We start from the raw sequence: 24,522 nt of genomic DNA, 5'->3' as shown, positions 1-24,522 counted from the left end.
TGCTTTTGCTTTGAGTTAAGAATGTTGCCTATGGCTTGAAACATACAAGAGAGTCCATTCTGAAGGCTCTGACCTTTAAGGGTGTAACACTTTTCCATTCATATAGAGATAAACACTTGCAGAACAGAGAATAACATTTGTCTTGTTGGAGGGTTACAGGAACATTGTGACCTGACCTACCTGGATTCTGGCACCAAGAAGTTTGCAACAACCAGCCACACCCTCTATTACCTCGCCTTTAAAAATGCTGTAGGAGATCCTGTTGTGGCACAACGGAAACCAATCCGACTAGGAACCATGAGGTTGCAGGTTCGATTCCCTGGCCTGCCCTGAGCTGTGGTGTAGGTCACAGACGCAGCTCAGATCTGGTGTTGCTGTGGCTGTGGTGTAGACCAGCAGCTGTAGCTCCCATTAGACCCCAAGCCTGGGAACCCCCCTTATGCTGCGGGTGCAGCCCTAAAAAGCAAAAAATAAAAATTAATTAATTAATTAATTAATTAAATGCTTTGCTTTGCTGAAACCCTTCAAGGGGTTTGGGGGGCATGGACCACCCAGCTTCTTGCATGAGCCTTCAAGGTACTCCTCTGAGTAGGTCAGGGCTTGGAATTAGGCAGATGCCTGTGTCTTCATGACCTTGAACTCTTCCAGGCCACTGGCTACCCTTAACCACAAGAGATATTCTTATACAATACACACTATTTTACTTATTTAACTAATTTCATTACTTTGCTGTTATAGCTGTCTAATTCTTTCTGGTGTCTCTGAGTTGCTTTCAGGGAGAGTCAAAGTTATATTCGGGATGGGCAGTGGGGCTGGGGCGTGCCTTCTTCTTCCCTGTGCTGCAGGATCTTTCCTGGAGTGCCTGCCTGCTGGGGAAACAGCTTCCTTCTCCTGCCTGCTGCCTCCCCCGACTCTAACCAACTCATCCTTAGTTCCTCTTCTAGGGCCATATTTTCTCCCACTTTCTTCCCATCTTAAATGCCATGACAGGTCCAAAGATATTATTTGATTTTAAAATATTATTTCTCTAAGTCAACAGACAAGACTTCCTCAATCTACTGCCTATATTTTAATGTGTGTACATATATTTTTTAATGTGTGAAAATAAGAAAATATATACCAAGTTTATGGGAATTCCTGTTGTGGCGCAGCGGAAACAAATCCAGCTGGGATCCATGAGGATGTGGGTTTCACCCCTGGCCTCGCTCAGTGGGTTAGGGAATCCGGTGTTGCTGTGAGCTGTGGCGTAGGTCGCAGATGTGACTTGGATCCTGTGTTGCTGTGGCTATGGTGTAGACGGGCAGATGCAGTTCCAATTTGACCCCTGGGAACTTCCATATGCCGCGGGAGTGGCTCGAAAAAGAAAAAAAGAAAATATATACCAAGTTTAACTTGGAATAACCTATTTCAGGGTCTCCAGGATGCTGTGTTTGAAAAACACACCACTTTTGTGAATGGTTTATATCACTTAATTTTGTATGTTTCTTGGTAAAACTATAGGAAAATTGCAATGATCACAGTTTATATTTTAAATATATCAATATTATACATTTCATACTTCTGTAATTATAATCTTTTAATCATAACAAATACCTTTCTTTCATCTCTCTTCATTAGGATAATTGTTATTCCTGAGTATTTGAAATGTTACAACATTAATAAATTCTTAAATCACTTATTTTATGACATGGCAGTTTCAGAAATTAAATTCTTGCCTAGATATCATAATATTCCAGTTTAAGCTCATAAACAGGGTACAGAGCATGACCTCAGTAAATCCATTCCTGAGTATGGTTCTAATATATTCAAAAAGAAAGCCATTCAAGTATTAGAAAATGATACCAGTATAAAATATTGGTAAACATGTAAACAGCATTGGTATTATTAGCAGCAATATTGAAGATATTAAAATAGTGACAACCGGAGTTCCCATCGTGGCGCAGTGGTTAACGAATCCGACTAGGAACCATGAGGTTGCGGGTTCGATCCCTGCCCTTGCTCAGTGGGTTAAGGATCCGGCGTTGCCGTGAGCTGTGGTGTAGGTTGCAGATGCGGCTCGGATCCCGCGTTGCTGTGGCTGTGGTGTAGGCCAGTGGCTACAGCACCGATTAGACCCCTAGCCTGGGAATCTCCATATGCCGCGGGAGCGGCCCAAGAAATAGCAAAAAGACAAAAAAAAAAAAAAAAATAGTGACAACCAACATACGCATAGACCAATAGCTTGTGAAAAAACTTACATTAAATCATTTCATTCTCACCATGACCCTGAGGTTAGGGGATATTATTATGTTTATACATTCGATTGAGGAAACAGAGACTCAGAACTATTGTCCCTTATCGGTACCCAACCGCCAGAGAACATCAAAGCTGGCTCTGGAACCCCTGTCTCCTGTTTCTTTCCATTACACTCACAATATTACATGTTGCTGATATGTGTGATCAAATCCCCTGCTCACTCAGACCTGCACACCCAGCTGACGGCTGGGAGGAGGGAGAGAAGGGGGAGGAGTCGGAGAGAAGGGGGTTTAGGATAGAACACAACGAGTTAACCACCAGCCGATCCTCAGAGCAAACACCACGAGAGGGGAGAGACTTCATCCCTTTCTTAAACATATCAGCAGCCTTTCCCCCTTGCAGTTCCGCTCATTGCTATTCTTTCAAAAAGAATAATGAATGCAGTTGCAGCTCTACACCCTGGAAGTGGTGCATTTTCACTCTGCTTCCTGGACTGCTTTTTCTCTGGAGCGCTTCCTGACTCTGAGCAGCATCTTTCTTGCTGCTTCTTCATCCCTCTGTTCAGAGAGAGACTGTAATTTTTGTTTACATGCCTCCTCCCTGAATAAGCTGTGAGTTTTTTTGTCAGGGATAAATGCTGTCTTCATCATCTCTGGGTCCCCAAGCGCAGGCACAGTGTCCAGTGCCTTGCAAGGATGTGATAAATATCAAATATCAGCTGAGCAAATAGCATTTGTTATTTTGTGCGCTCACTCAGCAAACATTTGTCAAAAGGCAGAAGCCGAATTTCTTCACGAAACTATTTCAGATGGCTCTAGCCTTGAGCAAAGGCCTGAACAAGTATTTAATTGCCTTTATATGACAACACCCAAAAATTCATCAAAAGTTTTATGTCAATTTTGTAATCAGGAATATACTTTCACTAAAAAGCTCTCAATAATAACAGTAATAATAATGATATTATTTCTCATGAAATAAGCTTATATTTTATAATATATGGTACTTCCGTTTTTTCCACATTATTTTCATTTGATTCACATTAAATTAGCTATTTGATTCAAACTGATTTAGTTGATCAAAAATACACTCAGAGGTGTTCCTATTGTGGGGCAGCGGAAACAAATCCGACTAGTAACCATGAAGTCACCCGTTCCATCCCTGGCCTTGCTCAGTGGGTTAAGGATCCGGCTTTGCCATGAGCTATGGTATAGGTCACAGATGCAGCTTGGATCTTGTGTTGCTATGTCTGTGGTGTAGACCTGCAGCTGTAGCTCCTATTGGACCCCTGGCCTGGGAACCTCCATATGCTATGGGTGAGGCCCTAAAAAGCAAAATAGTAATAATAATAATAATACATTTAGAAAAGACAGACCATCAAGCAAGCCAGGTTGAACCTCTACATTGACTAAAATTCAAATTATGCCTTTGATAAATGCCTGCAGAAGGGCAGTGTCAGCTCCCTCTCAGAAGCAGGACATGTGAGGACTCATTCTTCATGAGTCGTTCACTCTTCACCGTGTTCCCTGGATGGTTATGAGACGGCAGCACTATGCCCAGCATGATGCTGATATGCTTAGCTGTGTGGAGGTTCAGCAGACCACCTGGGCTGATGCAGAATTGGGAACTCAGTGTCTGTCTTCTTGCTGTACCGTTTCCTTGGAAACTACAGAGTTAAGATAAACGTGGAAGGTTGAGTCCGCTTCTCCCCTGTGCGGAACTCCATCTGGAATGGGGCAACGGGCAGTGGGCACCGGGCACGCAGGCTGCGGGCCTGTAGAAATAGAAATGTAACACCTGCTGCGAGGAGGTCCCGTTGTGGCTCAGCAGTAACAACCCGACCAGGATCCATGAGGATGCGGGTTTGATCCTGACCTCGCTCAGTAGATTAAGGATCCAGTGTTGGCAAGAGCTGTGGTGTAGGTCGCTGACACGGTTAAGATCCCGTGTTGTTGTGGCTGTGGCTATAGCTCAGATTTGACCCCTAGCCTGGGAACTTCCCTATGCTGCCCTGTGGCCCTAAAAAGAAAAACAAAGTAAAACAAAAAACCTGCTGGGACTTTAAGGAGTTTCTCTGAGTTAGAATGAGCTGACACACTTCCTGACTCTTCTCGGAGGCCGAGCACTGCTCACCCTACGTGGGCGTGGGGACGAGAGAATCCATGAACCCAGAGAGCTGCAGGCCTCCCCCGAGACAAAGATGGCATAGACACTGAACCCTCTCATCTAAAACCAAACTAAAACTGGATGGGGAGGAGTTCCCGTCCTGGCGCGTCGGAAACGAATCCGACTAGGAACCGTGAGGTTTCAGGTTCAATCCCTGGCCTTGCTCAGTGGGTTAAGGATCCCGCGTTGCCGTGAGCTGTGGTGTAGGTCGCAGATGTGGCTCGGATCCGGCGTTGCTGTGGTTCTGGCGTGGGCAGACGACTACAGCTCTGATTCGACCCCTAGCCTGGGAACCTCCATAGGCCGCAGGTGAGGACCTAAAAAGACATAAAAAAAAAAAAAAAAATAGATGGGGAAATAAAATGGGTGAGGACTACTGGAGATCCAGCTCAGAGAAAAGGAAAAACTATCCAAAAGGCCGGTCCAAGAGGAACATTTTAAATGAGAAACCATCCTGTGATGCAGAGGAGCTGGTAAGTTTCAGGTACGGACGTGAAAGGCCCTGCATGAGAGCATGGTCCGTCTACAAGACTCAGGGAGGCCACACTGTTGCCAGGAATATTCTGGAGAGACCTGTGCGGAATAACCTGGGCTTCCCAGCAGAGGGCAGGAGAGAGCAGGCCAGGGCTGCTCCCTCTCCTTTCTTTCGCATGAGCCAGGATCCTTCAGTGTTCATTTCTATCCTGAATTTGAAGGGAGAAAAAGGTGTTGATGTGACAATGTGATGCTTCTCCTTCATGCGCTCCTCTCAAATAACCATCCTTTTACTTGAATTATTGAATGAATCTCCTTTAAGCACCCTCCTTCTATCCTAACCTCTCCTTTTCTACCCTATCCTCAGCCTTCACGAGCAGAGTGATTCTGTTAAAACGCAGGTCAAATCATTTCAGTCTTCTGCTCCACACCATCCCATCAGTTTGGATTAACATATACACCGACTATATATAAAATGCATAAACAACAAGGACCTACTGCAGGGCACAGGGAACTGTATTCAATATCTTATAATTACCTGTAAGGGGACAGAATCTGAAAAAGAGTACACATGGACCTAATGAAACACTGTAAATCAACTACACTTTAACAACAACAAAAGCCCCAACTTTTCAAGAACTTCCCATCTGACTTGGAGGAAAAGCCAAAGTCCTTATGATGGCCTACAAGCCCCAGGGGTCTGATCCTATATGTCTCCTCCTTGTTCACTCCCCTGTGGTCATAACGACCTCAATTCAGCCTCTGGAATATCCCAGGGACTCTTTGCCTCAGGGCCTTTGCATCTGCTATTCCTCTGCCAGGGGTGCTATTCCATAAGACATTTCTCACCTACCGAGAACTTCAGTCTCGTGTCCCCTTCAGTGGTCATTCTGTAATTTGTAATAGAACAAATCTGACTCCGTAGTGGATCCGTTCCTTTTATTTTAACTTTACTCTGGGCTTAGTCATGCTCTGCATCTTTTGTAATAGGATGCTGCCTACACCTTGACATACATAGGAGGGCTGGGCCATGAGCTGACCTGAACAGAGAATGATTTCATGACTTGACTGTGACCTGACCTATGTGGACAGCTGCGAGAACAAAGGATCCCACACCCAGAAATTTGCAACAACTAACCATGCCCCTCCCTCACCTTGCCTTTAAAAGGGCTTTGCTGAAAGCCTTCAGGGAGTTCAGGCTTTTCAGGGCTCGGGCCACCCATCTCCTTGCATAGACCTGCAATAAATCTTTCTCTGCTCCAAACTCTCACATTTCAGTATTGTTTGGCCTTGCCAGGGCATACAGACTTGTGTTTGGTAACAATTCTACCTAAAGGTCCATCCCTAATTCCCTCTCTCTCTCTCTTTCCCTGTCTCTTTGGCCATGCCTGTGGCATGTGGAAGTTCCCGTGCCAGGGACTGAACCTATGCCCTGGTAGCCCACTGCGCCACAAGGGAACTCCTCTAATTCTTTTATTTTTTTCCCACTGAATTCATCACTATCTATCCTAGATATCTTACCTACCTATTACTTATTTTATACATGTCTATCTCATCCCTCTTGAATGTAAGGAGAATTTTGTTTTCTTTCTGGGGCCGTACTCATGGCGTATGGAAGTTCCCAGGCTAGGGGTCCAGTCAGAGCTATAGCTGCCAGCCTGCGCCACAGCCACATCCACAGCAACAAGGGATCCGAGCCGCATCTGCGACTACACCACACAGCTCATGGCAACGCTGGATCCGTAACCCACTGAGTGAGGTCAGGGATCGAACCTGCATCCTCATGGATACTAGTCGGGTTATGTTACCACTGAGCCATGACAGGAACTCCAGGGGAATTTTTCGTTACTTTTTTTCTTATATTTACAGAAATAAAATAATGCCTAACACACTCCAGGGAATCAATATATATACACATGTGGTATGTGTGTTCTTGTTCACTAAATTAATGACTAAATGAATTCAACAAATATTTATCTTTTCCCCCATATCATTTATCTGGAACCACTTCTAGTAAAAAGTACCATATATATATGGAAAACGGTCCCAAACCAGCAGCATCAGTACCCCATGGAAACCTATTATAAACGCATGTTTTTGACCCCATCTCAGATCTACTAAATCAGAAACTATACTTTAATAAGCTCTCCAGGTGAGTCTGCCACATGCTAAAAGTTTGAGAACCACCACAGAGGTTTTGAGTTTATTAAGCCGGAAATGGCAGTTGAGCTTTGAATGCTTTCTCAATTTCATATTAGAGATTTCACGTTTTTCGTGGGTAAAATAAGCGTGGAATGACTCTGGCTTTGCCAAATGTCAGAGAGTCTTGGTCTTAGTGTCCCTACACCTACTCTTCCCTTACCTACAATATATGCCTAGAGGCCCCCTTCCAGCCAGGGCCCTAAGGTCTAACACCTGCTCCGGCAATGCCTTTCTAACTTGTCTCCATAGACATGTTCTTAAATACAAAGTGAATTTTGTCTTTGTTTTTGTTTCTGAAATAGAGATGCATCTTACAATTGCTAGGTAAATTTAATAGTGTTTTTTTCTTATTTCCCAAAAGATCATTTTTTATCAAAGATCTATTTGACAGAAGAAATAAGATACTTTCCTATACTGTTTTGCTTCATTATACATCCTGCTGGCCTTTCTCCTGCCTCCTATCACTCTATTTTTCTCACATTGCAGGCATTTAAACATGAAAAATGTTCATTAGTCAATCAGGCTAATTTTAAGGAAGACCTCAATTACAGAAAGATCCATTGCAAATGCTTGACCTAAAAGCAGTCCCATGCTCAGAGCTAATAGTCTTTTCAATAAAAATAAGTTTGCTGCGGTTGTTTTCAGCTGAAATGGGAGTTAGGGCTTAGCCAGGGCAGATTCCACCAGCATTCTTTTTTTTTTTTTTTTTTTCTTTTTAGGGCCACACCCTTGGCACATGGAAGTTCCCAGGCTAGGGGTCATATCAGAGCTACAGCTGCTGGCCTACACCATAGCCACAACAATGCGGGATCTGAACTGTGTCTGCGGCCTACACCACAGCTCATGGCAACACCGGACCTTCAACCTACTGAGCAAGGCCAGGGATCGAACCCACATCCTCATGGAGACTAGTCCGGTTCAATAACCGCCGAGCCATGACGGGAACTCCTCCACCAGCATCTTGAGATGCTCTGGGCCTGTTGCTGTAGCCCATGAACCAGATGGTAGAAGGGAGACACAGCAGGGAGGATTCCACGGGGGAACCCTCTCTGAGTGCCACCCCTCCTTCCTCTCCTATCTCCCTTTTAAAATTTATTTTGTTTTCTGGCTTGCTGCTCAGAGGAAGGCAGGCTTCTCCTCTAAGCCAGGTGCTTTGTGATCACTGACATCCGCTGGGTGGCTGTGATACAGTTTCCAGGACGCATCAGCAGGGCCAGGCGAGCCTGGGCCTCCGTGCATCCGTGCTGACTGTGTCTTTTCCTTTGCTTCTCAACTCTGGCTTTTGCCCCAATTCTCTAGACCGTCTTTCAGTTTCTCATTAATTGGCCTGAGCTGCCATGAACACTGGTAACCATGGAACAGCCCAGAAAAACAAAACAAAACAAAATTAAAAAAACGAGCCTCCTGTGGATCTAAAGGATGGCACAACACAAGAAAGCAAACTAAGTTCACATAAACTTAATTTCTGGCCCCTCGCCTGGCTGTGCCTGGGAATCCTTGGTTGGCTGTGGCTGTCTGAGGGCAGACGAGAGCCCTAGGGAACTGCTAATGTGTCTCCGGGCTGAGAACCACTGATGAGATCCCAGACGTGGGCTCTTTCGCTCGTGGAGGGGACCGGACTGGGGATCACACCCAAACCACACCGCTCCATCTGAACAAGCCTAACCAGCTCATTCTGGTTCTTCCCGCCTTCTTTCATTTAAATTCTGTTTGCCGGCAAGCAGCCCAGATGTCACCCGAAAAGCTGAGAGCAAAATGTAGTTGATTTCTTGGAAAACGAAATAACAACCTATTCAAACAGGGAACGACACTCTTACATCAGAGTCTGGGCAGGGGAAGTGCCTTCCCTCTGGACCTCACAGGTTACAGTGAGAAAAGATAGTGACTCTTATCAGGCCCAGCAGGGTTATGATGGAGCCTCAGCATAATTTAACTGATTGTACGGAGAAAGGCCTTGTGATGGGGTTTTATTACACTTCACACTTAGGGTATAGCCTTGACATTTTTATGCCTATATTTTGCCACTTAGAGGATTCATTACAAGGCAATGAAACTAAGATGTAAAAGCAAAAGCAGACACTGTAAAACCTAAGTTTTCAGGCTGTGTTTTCGCAATTCTAAGACTATGTCTGAACACTGTAGTTGAAATGACTGAAGCATTTGGCCTCACATCTTTCCCTTTTAGTCACCACTCACAATATTGTACTAGTAGCAGAAAATAGAAGATATTATCTTAATAAACAATAGCGGGGTTTTTTTGTTTGTTTGTTTTTTGAGTTCCCTTTGTGGCTCAGTGGTTAACAAACCCAACTGGGATCCATGAGGATGTGGGTTCCATCCCTGGCCTCGCTCAGTGGGTTAAGGATCTGGCACTGCCGTGAGCTGTGGTGTAGGTCACAGACACAGCTCAGATCTGGTGTTGCTGTGGCTGTGGGGTAGGCCGGCGACTACAGCTCTGATCCGACCCCTCGCCTGGGAGCTTCCATGTGCTATGGGCTCGGCCCTAAAAAGACAAAAATAAATAAATAAACAAATAAACAAACAAACATAATGGCTTTTAAGTGGGACCATTTTAAACAAGAGCATCCCCCAGCTAGCACCACAAAAATTTACTTCTAACTTTTATTCCAAAATTAATAAGACTGGGAGTTCCCGTCGTGGCGCAGTGGTTAACGAATCCGACTAGGAACCATGAGGTTGCGGGTTCGGTCCCTGCCCTTGCTCAGTGGGTTAACGATCCGGCGTTGCCGTGAGCTGTGGCGTAGGTTGCAGACGCGGCTCGGATCCCGCGTTGCTGTGGCTCTGGCGTAGGCCGGTGGCTACAGCTCCGATTGGACCCCTAGCCTGGGAACCTCCATATGCCGCGGGAGCGGCCCAAGAAATAGCAACAACAACAACAACAACAACAAAAGAGACAAAAGACAAAAAAAAAAAAAAAAAAAAAAAAACATTTCAAACTGAAATGCAACTGCTGTAACTGCATTAATAGAATACACAATCGTCTGGCAGAGCAACAAGGGGTTTTTCCGCATAGCAGTACTGCGTTACAAGCTCCTTTATTATGCCCCATAACTTTTAGCATGGTATTGGTCATTAAAAGGCATTCAGTAAAATAATTTTCCGCTTGACACAGGCATTCCACAATCATAAATTATGCATAAAGTAATAGAGAAAGTGAAATCTATTTTACTATCGATTTATACCCGTTTCATTCCTAGGAAAGGTGCCCACACACATAGGGAAGAATTTAGAAAAATTAGAACAATTCAGTAAGAGTTTATTAAGCCACACTGTGCTGGTACTCTTCCTCCTCTTCTTCTTTTCTTCTTTGGAGGACCACACCTGCAGCATATAGAAGTTTCCAGGCTAGAAGTCGAATCTGAGCTGTAGCTGCTGGCTGACGCCACAGCCATTGGCAACACTGGATCTGATCCAAGCCGATTCCGCAACCTACACCACAGCTCATGGTAATGCTGGATCCTGAACGCACTGAGTGAGGCCAGGACGTGATGTCATCCTTACGGACACTATGCCAGGTTCTTAACCCACTGAGCCACAGTGGGAACTCCCAGAAAGTTCTTTAACAGAGGTGCAAACTACTACGGAAGTAATAAATAATCATAATGACCACAATTGTTTAAAAGGATTATTTCAGCTACTAGTAAGTCAGAACTACTTCTTCAGCTGGGTGGCATCTGAACTAAGGACTGAAAGCAGAGAACTTCACAGAGTGGACATTGCGAATCAAGGAAGGGCCTTCCGGAGGGAGGGAAGCTGCTGGAGGGAAGGGTGACGATGACTGCAGGAGAGGCTTCGATGGAGTGGTGGCGGAGATAAGACCAACCCTTAAGGGACAGATCAGGGAGGGCTTCTAGTGAGAGGTTAAAACTGTTCTCCATGTAGTGGGGAGCTCTCGAGGCCCTTCAGAAGGGAATGGCACCGCCAGGTGTGTTTGGAAAGATCAGAACCACTTGGAGAAGGCAGAGGCTGGAAAGAGTTGGGAGGCCATACAGTGCTTCCCACCAGAGCTATGATGGCCAGAGACAAGGCACTGGTGACAGAGTGGATGAGCTCAAGTTGGGAGACCTCCCGGATGCCAAAACAGCAGATTCTGAAGATTAGTTGTAGATGAACGTCAAGAGAGAGGGAGCAATTTTTATGTCAGAGCCACTAGGATCATGCCTCCTTGGCAAAAGAGTTATTTCCAGAACGTATAACATTAGCAAAAGGATCCTGGAGGGCTCTGGTACAAATTGCGAAGGGGAGTATTTTTAAAGAATTATATTGCTAGCATACTTGGAAAAGGAATGACCAGACTACGAAGTGAGAAAGGGGAGTTCCCGGTCGTGGCGCAGCAGAAGCAAATCCGACCAGCAACCATGAGGTTGCAGGTTCGATCCCTGGCCTCGCTCAGTGGGTTAAGGATCCGGCATTGCCATGAGCTGTGGTGTAGGTCACAGACGTGGCTCGGATCTGGTGTCACTGTGGCTGTGGCATAGGCTGGCAGCTGTAGCTTCAATTAGACCCCTACCCTGGGAACCTCCATATGCCATTGGATGCAGCCCTAAAAAGACAAAAGATGAGGAAAAAAAAAAAAAGGAAGAAATGAGAAAGGGTGAGAGAAGGCAAGGTGAAAGCCAAATACCCTCAGAGGCTGCAAAATGGCAAGGCTAAGGGAAAGAGGCATTGACGTGAGAGTCATGGCACAGAGCTAGGGGTTAGGAAGCCAGGGACTGTGGTGAACAGAAGCTGGAAGGAGGAATATGAGAAAACAAAGTCCCCACCCACAAGGTGGAAGGTCCACAGTAATGGAAAGGTGGTCTTCCTGAAGAGCTAAGCTAAGGGGGCAGCTGACTCAGGAGAGTGGGGGGTGGGGGGGGGCTGGAGACTGAGGATAATGAACAGCATGTAGCCTTGTAACAAACGAGCTACTCGTTCCTGTGTAATTAAGTCAACATCAACAGAATATTTGTGACTAGACATGAGGGACTATTATTGGCCACTTCCAAGAGATTCAACCAGTGGCTTCTTTTTTTTTTCCATTTTTTTTTATTACTCAAATGAATTTATCACATATGTAGTTGTATAATGATCATAACAATCTGATTTCACAGGATTTCCAGTGGCTTCTTTATCACTCACATCCACCCTGCTCCAGCAGCCTTGCTATCCTTAGTCTGTTCATCACCCATCAGCACTAGAAACCCACCTACGTGTGTCCTTCTTATGACCTGCCTCCCGTGGGGCTGCGGTGGCAGGAGAGGGTCCACGTTAGCAGGGATGAAGGGATGCTGCTCTGATGGGGGAACTTAGACTGCCCTGACCGAAGGCTAGGTCCCAAAGAGTCCAATTCTAGACTGAATCTATGCTTTACATGATGTAGGACTCCATTGAAAATGACAACAGTGAGGGATTCCTGTTGTCACTCGACTAGTTACAAACCCAACTAGTATTCATGAGGTTCAATCCCTGGCCTTGCTCAGAGGGCTAAGGATCCAGCATTGCTGTGAGCTGTGGTGTAGGCCGGCAGCTGTAGCTCCAATTTGACCCCTAGCCTGGGAACTTCCATATGTTGCAGGTGCAGCCCTAAATAGCAAAGTATAGAATTAGAATTAGAATAGAATAGAATAGAATAGAATAGAATAGAATAGAATAGAATAGAATAGAAATAGGATAGAATAGAATAGAATAGAATAGAATAGAATAGAATAGAATAGAATAGAATAGAATAGAATAGAACAGAACAGAATAGAATAGAATAGATGCAACCACAGTGACAGTAAACAAATGCTTAAGCTCAGTAGGTTTTTGGTAGTTTAGGAAGGTTTCCATCTATTGATGAGTTCTTGTCAAGACTATTTTCATAAGCAATTGGATAGGAGAGAACAGGTCACTTCTGCTTCTGTCACATTAAAGAGGATGCTAATTACATCATCTGGGACTCAAATGGAATCACACTTACCGGAGTAATTGTGGGGACAAAGGCAGGTGTATCTTCCTATCTCGTTGAGGCATGTGGCCTCGTTCTTGCAGGGATCTGACACACACTCATCCACTTCCAAGTCGCAGTGCCTGCCTTGATAGCCCGGGACACAGAAGCATGAGTAGCCGTTGATGCCATCCTGGCACATGGCGCCATTGCGGCAGGGGCTGGACCCACACTCATCGTGGTCCAGCTCACAGAATCTTCCAGCATACCCGGCAGGGCAGATGCACACAGGGTGCACAGGGTCCTGACCACAAATGCCTCCATGCTGGCAGGAGTTCGTGCCACAGAAACTGACGACTGTGTCACAGGTGGCCCCACTATAGCCAGGAGGACATGTGCACAGAAATCTCCTCTCTCCTGGGGTGCTCACACAAGTGGCATTTCCTGGACAGGGACTGGAGAAGCAAGGGTCTTTCTCATCGTCACAGTCTTTGTCCAAATTAATGGCTGTGTCTGAACAATGGCAACTGTTGTCTTTTGAAAAATTCTTGCACGTAGAATTGTTTGGGCAAGAATTTGATCGGCACTTGGTGTCATTTCTATTGCAAAAGGAATCTACAAGGCAATAAAAAAAATCAGGATGAAGCTTACAAATAAATGGACAATAAAATTAAACAATGTCTTTCTACTCTTCATGCATCTCAAACTCCTTAATGAAACACAAAGTCGGCTGCATTCTAATGGTGAATTTGCAAATGATGTCTAATAATGTTTTGTGATTAATGATGATTTGTCACCTCTTTTATTTTTTATTTTTGTCTTTTTAGGGCCACACCCATGGCATGTGGAGGTCCCCAGGCTAGGGGTCAAATAGCAGCTGTAGCGACCAACCTACACCACAGCCACAGCAACACCAGATCTGAGCCATGTCTGCAAGCTACCCCACAGCTCATGGCAACACTGGATTCTTAACCCACTGAACGAGGCCAGGGAACAAACCTGCGTCCTCATAGGTCCTAGTCAGATTTGTTTCTGCTGAGCCACGACAGGAACTCCTGTCACCTTTTTAAAATAGTTTCTAAGAAGAAACAAAAATGGCTGGTTTGAGATTCTTTGCTTCTCTTGCATTTTACTTTCTCAGGTATAAATGCCTTGGAGCAATGGGGTGAATTGTTAAGTTGTACACGTATACAAGATTGTAAAATTCCCATTTTTCTCATGGAGAAGTTCACGGTATACTGAGATGAGATACAAAATTGTCTCAATATACGGTCTAACTGAAACTAATATTTAAATGAATGCTACACCTTGGTTTATGACTGCTTTACCACAATCCCCATTTATGCTCCACAAAGAAAAGCACAGAAAAATGAAAATATAACAATACAATAAAACACCAACTCTTTGTTGAAGGTCTGCCCTCTGTACCAAGCATGTCAGGTGTTTCACATATATTATTTCTCACCCTCACAGCTACACAAGATTATGTGCATTTTACAGACAGCAGATTAAGCTTCACCACAGGGAAGCAGATGTTGTAAAGTTATGGACTTTTAATTATCCGAAAGCTTCTCTTTTCTAAGGATACATTTTTGAAATTCTAATTGGAATAATACCCTGCAGGAAAGCAAGAATTCTATGCCTCTTTTCCAAATTCATTGGATATAGGCATGTGCGTGAAATTTCCCTGAATATATATATACATTGGGATCATAGCACTGTTATTTTCTCTTTTTTTCCCTTTTTGGCCACACCCCACAGCATGAGGAAGTTCCTGGGCCAGGGATCAAACCTGTAGTGACAATGCCAGATCCTTAACCCACTGTGCCACCAGGGAATTCCATAGCACTGTTATTTTCTTTATCATGTATATTTGCAAGGTTTATGATTTGGCAACTCAGTCGTATCAATTCACACAACACTGTCTTTTGCATGTGGATTCTTTTGTTTGTTTGTTTGTTTTTTAGGGCCACACACCCACAGCATATGGAAGGTCCCAGGCTAGGAGTTGAATTGGAGGTATAGCTGCCAGCCTACACCACAGCCACAGCCACAACCACACAAAATCCGACCCTCATCTGTAACCTACACTACACCTCATGGCAATGTGGATCCCTGACCTGCTGAGTGAGGCCAGGGATCAAATCTGCATCCTCATGGATACTCGTCGGATTCCCATGCCACAGTAGGAACCATGAGGTTGTGGGTTCGATATGTGGCCTCGATCAGTGGGTTAAGGATCCAGCGTTGCCATGAGCTGCAGTGTAGGTCCCAGATGAGGCTCAGATCTGGCGTTGCTGTGGTGTAGGCCGGCAACTGTAGCTCTGATAAGACCCCTAGCCTGGGAACCTCCACAGTGGGTGCAGCCCTAAAAAGCAAAAAAAAAAAAAAAGAAAAAAAGAAAAAAGAAAGAAACTTGGAAGAGGCAAAGAGTGTAAGGAGAGGACCAAAACTTGTAACGTTTTGAGAATTATTATTATTTTTAAAGAGTCAGGGAAGGATAGAGCTGCAATGAAACAAGTGTAAGGGTTATGACAATAAACTTGTAGAAAACAAGAGCTCTGTGAAATTAAAACTGCAAGTAGCAGAAATTTTAAAATTTACTTGAGTGATTGAAAGTTAATACTGAGAAAAATCCCCTGCCCCTACCTCACATATACAAGACTTACTGAGGGATTGGAAATAAGAGGTAGAAAAAAGAGAGACTAGAGGATCAGTCAAGGAGGAATTTCAAAACCATGAGACACCAAAGAAAATGGGGAGGAGGTGGGGGGCAAGGACACGAGAGAGAAGGAACCAAAAGTAATGACAGAACATAAGGAACGTTCTTATAACGAAAAAAACAAATAGTTCATAGATTTAAAGTTTCTACAAACTGCCCTAGAAAATGAATTAAAAAAATCCTCATCAAAGCACATCATTTGCCTGAGGTGGGACAGGAAACAGCTCATTCCCAAAGAATAGTGTCTGATTCATCAACAGAAATGCTGGAAACTAGAGGACACTAGAATGAAGCCTTGAAAATCCTGAAATAACTTCCAAAATGAAATTCTATGCCCAGCTAAGCTATCCATCACATTCGAGGGCAGAAGAAAAATGTTTTCGGGGCTTCAGATTTTCACTGTTTAGGAGGATTTTTTTGAAGATATACGGACCATGGAAGGGTGTAAACCAAGAAAGAGAACGGCAAGGAATCTAGGGTACAATGGATTTAACAAAGGAAAGCAAAAAAGGTGCTGAAAATCACTCCCTGGACAGCAGATGTGTTGCCAGTGTAGAGATTAACTAGTCCTGGGAGCAGAAAAGGTGAGGTTCCAAGATGTTCAGGAAAAAAATACACAGAAAACCACATAAGAAAGGTGATAGGAAATTAAATAGAACCATTGAAGAAAACTTCTTACCAGTATTAATTCTAGAGAAATTGAACACTATACAAGGAAGGAAATGAAATCACAATATCGTATGGAACCAAAGATAATTCTTCATAATAATAATAATGGTAATAACAATGATATCAAGTATAGCTGGAGGGATGTGTGTGTGTGTGTGATTAAGAACTGCAGGACTGAAAAAAAGGGGGGTGTTCCTGTTGTGATTCAGTGGGTTATAAACCCAACTGGTATCCATGAGGATGCAGGTTCAATCCCTGGCCTTGCTCAGTGGGGTAAAGGATCCGGTGCTGCCATGAGCTGCAGTGTAGGTTGCAGATGAGGCTCAGACCTGGCATTACTATGGCTGTGATGTAGGCCAGCAGCTGCAGATTCAGTTTGATCCCTAGCCCAGGGTCGAATCCATATGCTACATGCCGCAGGTGCAGCCCTAAAAAAAAAAAAAAAAAAAAAAAAAAAAAAAAAAAAAAAAAAAAAAAACTGCAGGAAATTTCAATCCACTTTCATCATAGTAGCATTCCAAGAGATTACACCAATAGCTAAAACTGCAAGAAAAAAAGAAAAAGCCTAGCCTATTATTAAGACATTTAAAAATAAAAACTATAAGAAATAGCTAGAAGAGTTTCTAGCAGTTGCTTCTGGGGAGTGCTTGCAGGGAACCGGAATCTGGAATGGGGGTGCTAAGAGCTATATCAGTGTTTCCCTTATAACCTTCCATGCCTTTTAAAGTATTATTGAATAAATGGGATAAAAATATTTTTCAATGCAAAACAGGTAGATTGATAATATAATCACAAGACACACACACCCACCCCTTGGCTGACATGTGCACTCTGAATTATGGACTAGATGATCTAGCAAGTTCATCCTTTTCCTGGGTTTTCTCTGGGCGTGGTGTTGTCATGGGCACCATTGGCTGCCGGGATTTGTGGGCGTGGCCGTAGGTGAGACGCTAACAGGCGCTCCTGGAAAGGCAGCCTGTGACCTAGGCATTATTTTTTTTTTTAAATAATTGTGTTTATTTCAGCACTCTGTTGGATCATATTTTATCACATTGTTTTCTTTCCTCGGGTGCTAAAGGTATAGTTAGCAGTGATATTTATGTAATGGTGCCTGTTCCAAATACTCGAAACAAAGAATGAACTTGGTTCCCTGGATATTTTTGAGAAACAAAGTGCTAAGAAAGAACTGAAGTTTTAAAAGAAAATATTCTATATCTTTTGTAATACAATAATAGCATCTACAATGTTGAATGAGAATTTTTCAATAAATTTGCAACAATTTTAATAAACCATTATTATATTAACCACTGTTTCTGCCCACTGTACTAAACAAGCAAAGACAGTTGTCTGTCGGAAAGAAAATCATACTTTAAAAACATATAAAGAAATTCCTATTGAAAAACAACTAATTAAACAGCCAACTAAGGAAATAAAAACATAGAATCAATGACAGGAGTGTCAGGAAGGGTTATGATTATTCCAGTTTTGTGCATCTAAATTGAAAACAATCTGTCGTATATGTATTATGACATTATATCACGTCCACTGTGTACACTCGGTGAACAATAAATTTATTCTCATAACAATAATACCTTTAGAACAAGACTTAAATGGACACACACATAAACCTTACAGGACTATTTAAAACTATAATTGGAATAGGGTTCTCAGGGAAATGACAAAAGAGAATTTTGTTTCCAGCTTTCACAGGCGCCTTAGATACAGGGTAAAAATTCTACTGGGTGGGAAATATAATCGATATATTCGGGCCAATTTACAGAGGCTGCCAAGCTGTTTTCTTGCAGTAAAGTCTGCCATCTACTGGATATTATAAGAAGTTCTAGAATGGTGGGTTTTGGATTTTTTTTTCTTTTTCTTTTTTTTCCTTAAGGGCAGCAAAACTCCTCCAAGGTAAATGTCATGAGTAATCCCAAAACAGCAGAATTGAAATGTGGACCAGCTCAGGCTGAAGAAGGGGAGGACAGCTTGTAGCCCAGTCCTTCAGCTCCCCACCCTTTCTGGAGACATCCGCAGGGAGCAATTTGAAAAATCTATGTTCAGGAGAAAATAAAACTATTTTATGGAGTTGCTGTAAGGAATTCTTTTTGTATTTGCTATTTTGGCATTGCTAGTGCTAAAAATACATGCAAATATTTTAATATAACTATACACTATAGATACCTTATATGTATTGTATACATTATATACAGTATTATATACATTATATAAGAAAATTATATACATTATACACGCAATATATATTATATAGCACACGCATATACAAATATGCATTATGTAACCAATATTTATATTGAAATTATATACACTATATATAAATATACGTATTTGCTGAGAAGTAAACTTGACCAGTTTTTTGGGGGTTTTTTTTTTTTTTGTCTTTTTGCTATTTCTTGGGCCGCTCCCGCGGCATATGGAGGTTCCCAGGCTAGGGGTCGAATCGGAGCTGTAGCCACCGGCCTACACCAGAGCCACAGCAACGCAGGATCCGAGCCGTGTCTGCAACCTACACCACAGCTCACGCAACGCCGGATCATTAACCCTCTGAGCAAGGGCAGGGACCCAACCCACAACCTCATGGTTCCTAGTCGGATTCCTTAACCACTGCGCCACGACGGGAACTCCTAACTTGACCAGTTTTAAATAAGATGAGCACCCAGTCATGAGTATCATTTATGTATGTGTATACGTGTGTGTATTTTCTAATAATTTGATTTACTTGAAAAACAGCCATATTGGTAATTAACTTAGTTACAAGGTAGAATAAGATAGAATATATTTAATCAAAGAAATTAAACACTACAAGATGATTTTGGGGAAAAGCATTTTAATATCTCCGAGATGAGTATAAATAGTATTTATTCCTTTGTCCCTGATGGTTTTAATGCATTTATATATGAAACAGACAGGTAATTCTCTGACTTAAAAATCAACAGTGGAGAATCTGAGGATTTTATCAACCTTTCTTTATTACCATTAGTTTTGGCAATGTTTGGACTGGCCAACCATGGAAGATTTGCCAGAGCAAGTGTGTGTTTGATGAGGAGAAAAGTCTGTGAAGTGAACACACTCCCTATCAAGCCTGGCTCTGCCACGCACAGCCCTGGCTTCCTCAGCTGCAAGGGAGAGAAAGTAGAATCCACTTCTTAGGGGTTTTGTGACAATTAAGTCACTAGATTTAAATGCTTGGCAGACATATGGTAAATGCTCAATAAATGTTACTTCTTACTGTTATAAAATGCTTCAAGAGAGTCTGAGGTTCCCAGCAGAAAAGTTACTGGATTAATATAAAAATATAGCAATAGCAATAAAAACAAGAGTTCCCTATGTAGTGCAGTGGGTTAAGGATCCAGAGTGGCCCAGCTGGGGTTAGGTCACAACTGTGGCTCAGATGCTACTCCTAGCCCAGGAATCTCCATATGTTTCAGGTACAGACCAAAATAATAATAACAATAATAACAAAAATATTATCTAATAACACATTTTTACTGCAGGAATTTTATTTTAGGAAACAAAACACAAACTCAAGTATTTATTTACATAGAGAGCCTATCAGTGGACTAACTCAACATGCCAAAGACACTTTTGCCATACAGTACCTGAACTTGCTCAGGATTAAACCGAGGTAAATGGGGTTTAGACTTAGAAAAAAATCTGCTCTCTGAGGTTTGTTTCCCACGAGAACACCTTTACCATCTCACTATATATTTTGAGCACCATTTAAATTCTGGGCTCAGAGAAATATTCTCTGCCGTGAGACCTGTAAGAAGGGTTTCACTGTTCAGAGGACCTGTGGCATCTTTGTCCCCGGCGCCTATTTATGCCCAGCAAATACGCAGTGAATATTCTGTGGATGTTAGTAGAGTCAAAACCACCAGCCTTACCTTAAAGAAAGATGTCCCTTGCTGCATAGACTTTGCTATAAATATAGGTACACATGTATGTATTTTTGCAGGGGTAACTACTACCCCTTGTTTGTTTGTTTGTTTGTTTAAATGCCCTCTTATCCCGGCTCTTATCTTCTCTTAGGATTTACTAACCTAATTCTCCCCTATGTCACTTTCTCTCTTTTTTTGTCTTTTTTTGCTATTTCTTGGGCCGCTCCCGAGGCATATAGAGGTTCCCAGGCTAGGGGTCGAATCGGAGCTGTAGCCACCGGCCTACGCCAGAGCCACAGCAACGCGTGATCCGAGCCGCATCTGCAACCTACACCACACCTCACGGCAACGCCGGATCGTTAACCCACTGAGCAAGGGCAGGGACCGAACCCGCAACCTCATGGTTCCTAGTCGGATTTGCTAACCACTGCGCCACGACGGGAACTCCCCCTCCCCTATGTCACTTTCTAGTCCTCATTTTTATTGATATTAACTCTAAGAATCAGATCTGTTAGCAGAAGGAAAGGCAAGGAGGTGGGCGGGACTATTGCTCATAGCTGGGTTAATTTAGCAGTTTTAAACACACCTCCCATTTAAGCAGCTCTAACACTCACCTATGCTATCACTACTACAAATAAAGCAAGTGGAGCTCTTTGGAATATTTTACTGTGTTTTTTCTTCAAACCACTCAGACATGGCCAGGGACTTGGAAAAGCTGTTGCCTGGGATGCGAGAGAGGATATGCTGGCTGAGGGATAAAGTAATTTTTTTTAACATCTAAGGCACAGGTTTAACATTTTTAATTGTATTTTTAATATACATATAATCTAATCTCACCTGAATAAAAATGGGAAATGAACAGAGGAACTGTGAACATCAAATTTCACACTCCCTGCAACATCTGCTGAATGGTTTCTGATATTCCCTCATAAAAAAAAGATCTTTGACTATAGAACACTAAGCAAATAATTGATAATGAGTTGCTTTTATTTGTACTTTTACTTTTATTAAAGCAACAACCAGAGTTGACGTCACGGCTCAGCGGAAATGAATCTGACTAGGATCCATGAGGATGCAGGTTTGATCCCTGGCCTCGCTCAGTGGGTTAAGGATCCCGAGTTGCTGTGGCTGTGATGTAGGCCGGCAGCTGGAGCCCCGATTCGATCCCTAGCCTTTGAACCTCCATAAACCGAGAGTGCAGTATAAAGCAAAAAAAAAAAAAAAAAAAGGCAACGACCAAGCATACTGTCTTTAGACATCTTATTTATATCCTTGACATTTTTAGATATAGTTTTATTTTTTTATTTTTATTTTTTTGCTCTTTAGGGCTGTGCCCTCAGCATATGGAGGTTCCCAGGCTAGGGGTCAAGTCAGAGCTGTAGCTACTGGCCTATACCACAGCCACAGCCACACCAGATCTGAGCTGCATCTGCAACCTACACCACAGCTCATGGCAACACCAGATCCTTAACCCACTGAGTGGGTCCAGGGATCGAACCCACAACCTCATGGTTACTAGTCAGATTCATTTCTGCTGCATCACAATGGGAACTCCAGAATATACGTTTCTATATTTCATTAAACCATATCTTAAAAGCCACTGTAAATTGGAAAAGCTGTCGATTTAAGATGACTTTACTATCAAAGAAAAAAAATTTTTATTCAAGAATTTATTCTCTCTTCCATTCAGAAACTTGGTAAATCAGATGCCCTTGACATTTTGGTGAACCACTGAACAAGTTCAATCATAGTTTGAATTACAAATTGCAAATATTTGGGAGGTTCAGTTTTCAAGTTGTCCATGACAGCTTGCTTTTAGAATGAACCAAAAGTTATAAACAATGCTACTGGAGATAGAGTAGACATTTTCAGATTGAAGACTTTCGGTTTCTAAGAGGAACATGACTGGTTTAATCTTCTTGAGCCTGGCTTTCTACAGTGAATTTTTTTGTGTGTTTCTAGGGCCGCACCTGAGGCATATGGAAGTTCCCAGGCTAGGGGTCGAATCAGAGCTGTAGCCATTGGCCTACACCACAGCCACAACAAGGCCAGATCTGCCAGATCCAAGCCACGTCTGTGACCTACACCACAGCTCACAGCAACACCAGATCCTTAACCCACTGAGTAAGGCCAGGGATCGAACCTGTGTCCTCACGCAGACTAGTCAGATTCGCTTCCCCTGAGCCATGATGGAACTCCTGCAGAGTGAAATTTAATTCCAGGGCTGGGACCTGTGGCGGAGGAGGGAGGTAGCAGGAGGGGCACATCTTTATCTGGGAAGCGGCCAAAATGATTTGCACAAGGAAGGTAATCAATAGACATTTGTTGAATAATGGATGAGTGAGCAAGAAAACCTGAATGCTCATTTAGGCCTTGCTGTGAAGTTCTTACTCGCACCTCTTTTGATAAAATCAAGCAGAGCAAAACCCTGGGTGATTCACTTCCTTTGATGCACAGTCTGATGGGTCCACACGGAGCAGTTAAAAAAGGTGAGGGGCTCTTTAAGAACATTCCTTTCCTCTGCATTTCTGAGGCCTCGAAACCAGGCTTCCACTCTCGTTAGGTCGTGGTTTAAATTCTAGACTGAGGCCAATTCAGTGTAACAGCAACAACTATTTTGTGGTAAGACAGAGGTTTAAATTTTAGTTCTGCTATTTCCCATATCTGTGGTTTTAGCAAAATCAGGGTCACAGAGCCTGTTTCCTCATTTCCCCCTTTTTTTTTTTTTTGTTTTTTTGTTTTTTTGTTTTTGCTTTTGTTTTTGTTTTTGTTTTTTAGGGCCGAACCTGCAGCATACGGAGGTTCCCAGACTAGGGATCCAATAGGAGCTGTTGCTGCCAGCCTACACCACAGCTACAGCCACAGCCACGCCAGATTTGAGCCACGTCTGTGACCTACACCACAGCTCACTGCAATGCCAGATCCTTAACCCACTGAGCGAGGCCAAGATCGAACCCGAAACCTCATGGTTCCTAGTTGGATTCGTTTTTGCTGCACCACAACGGGAACTCCCGCTTCCTCGTTTCTAAGAGTTAATATATAGCCATATGCACAATGCTTCAGAGCTCAGACTTTGGAACCTGATTGTTTTTTTGTTTGTTTGTTTGGGGGGGGGTTGTTGTTGGGTTGTTTTGTTTTGTTTTTTTGCTTTTTAGGGCCGCGCCCATGCCATATGGAGGTTCCCAGGCTGGGGGTCGAATCAGAGCTACAGCTGCGGGCCTACACCACAGCCACAGCAACGAGGGACCTACACCACAGCTCATGACAACACCCAATCCTTAACCCACTGAGCAAGGGCAGGGACTGAACCGGCATCCTCATGGATACTAATCAGGTTTGTTAACCATTGAGCCACGACAGGAACTCCTGGGGCCTGTGTTTAAATCCTGGTTCTGCCACTTACTGACCCCACAGGTTTTATTTAGGGACTTAACACCTCTGTGCCTTAGCTCTCATTTATGTAAAAATGATGCCTACGCCATAGGTTTACTGTGGAGATGAAACTGGCTAATGTAAATACAAGGTCTGGCGGTGTTTGTCGCAGAGAGAGCCTTGTCAGCCAATTCGTATTATTGTTGTTATCAAAATCATTGTGAGGGATAAAAAGAACAACATGCCTAAAGTTCCTTACGGAAATCTGGAATGGAGTAATTATGTGGTCAGTGTGATCTGTCTGTCCTTCAATGTAGAGTTCAAAGCATACATGTCTCGGTCCCCTTCTACTGACAATGCAAAGTACCTTGACATAAGTAACCGTGATTGGTAAATGCACATTTAATAAATGAATCAATCCAAGGAAGATAAGACTGCATGATACTGGAAAGAGTTATTAGATTTTGAGTTCTGGGAAGTACAGGTTTACTGTCATCACTTTCTTGAGACTCTTTGGTGATACAGGCAGACTAGCACTGCCTACTGTGTGTCAAGCACAGTTAACTCACATGCAAATTTTTTTTTTTTTTTTGTCTTTTCTCTTTTTACAGCCACATCCGAGGCACATGTAGGTTCCCAGACTAGGGGTCCAATCAGAACTACAGCTGCCAGTCTACACCACAGCCACAGCCACTCGGGTTCTGAGCCAAATCTGTGACCTACACCACAGCTCATGGCCACGCCAGATCCTTAATCCACTGAGCGAGGCCAGGGATTGAACCTGCATCCTCATGGATGCTGGTCAGATTTGTTTCCACTGAGCCACGACAGAAACTCCCTCACATGCAAATTCTGAAACA

The 24,522-nt window shown here is 43.2% G+C and overlaps 1 protein-coding gene across 7 annotated transcripts in view; it reads right to left on the bottom strand.

Annotated features, from left to right (window-relative positions):
- Positions 1–24,522, bottom strand: part of CRB1 (crumbs cell polarity complex component 1) — a 242,556-nt gene that overhangs the window by 140,898 nt on the left and 77,136 nt on the right. For all 7 annotated transcript variants that reach the window (XR_014817495.1, XR_014817493.1, XR_014817494.1 and 4 more), the window contains exon 2: positions 13,037–13,618. Coding sequence is in view for 4 of the 7 variants with exons in the window: in XM_084979316.1 (XP_084835442.1) it covers positions 13,037–13,618 (582 nt within the window). In the remaining 3 variants the exon portion in view is untranslated. The remainder of the gene's footprint in view (positions 1–13,036; positions 13,619–24,522) is intronic.

The sequence above is a fragment of the Sus scrofa genome, chromosome 10 (assembly GCF_054392235.1).
Source record: "Sus scrofa isolate SSC_HxYL_T2T_F1_AM1 chromosome 10, Sscrofa_HxYL_maternal_Yorkshire_Landrace_v2.0, whole genome shotgun sequence".
Taxonomy (NCBI): Eukaryota; Metazoa; Chordata; class Mammalia; order Artiodactyla; family Suidae; genus Sus; species Sus scrofa.
Note: the sequence above shows the minus strand (reverse complement) of the source record. Positions and strands in the feature narration are given on the sequence as shown.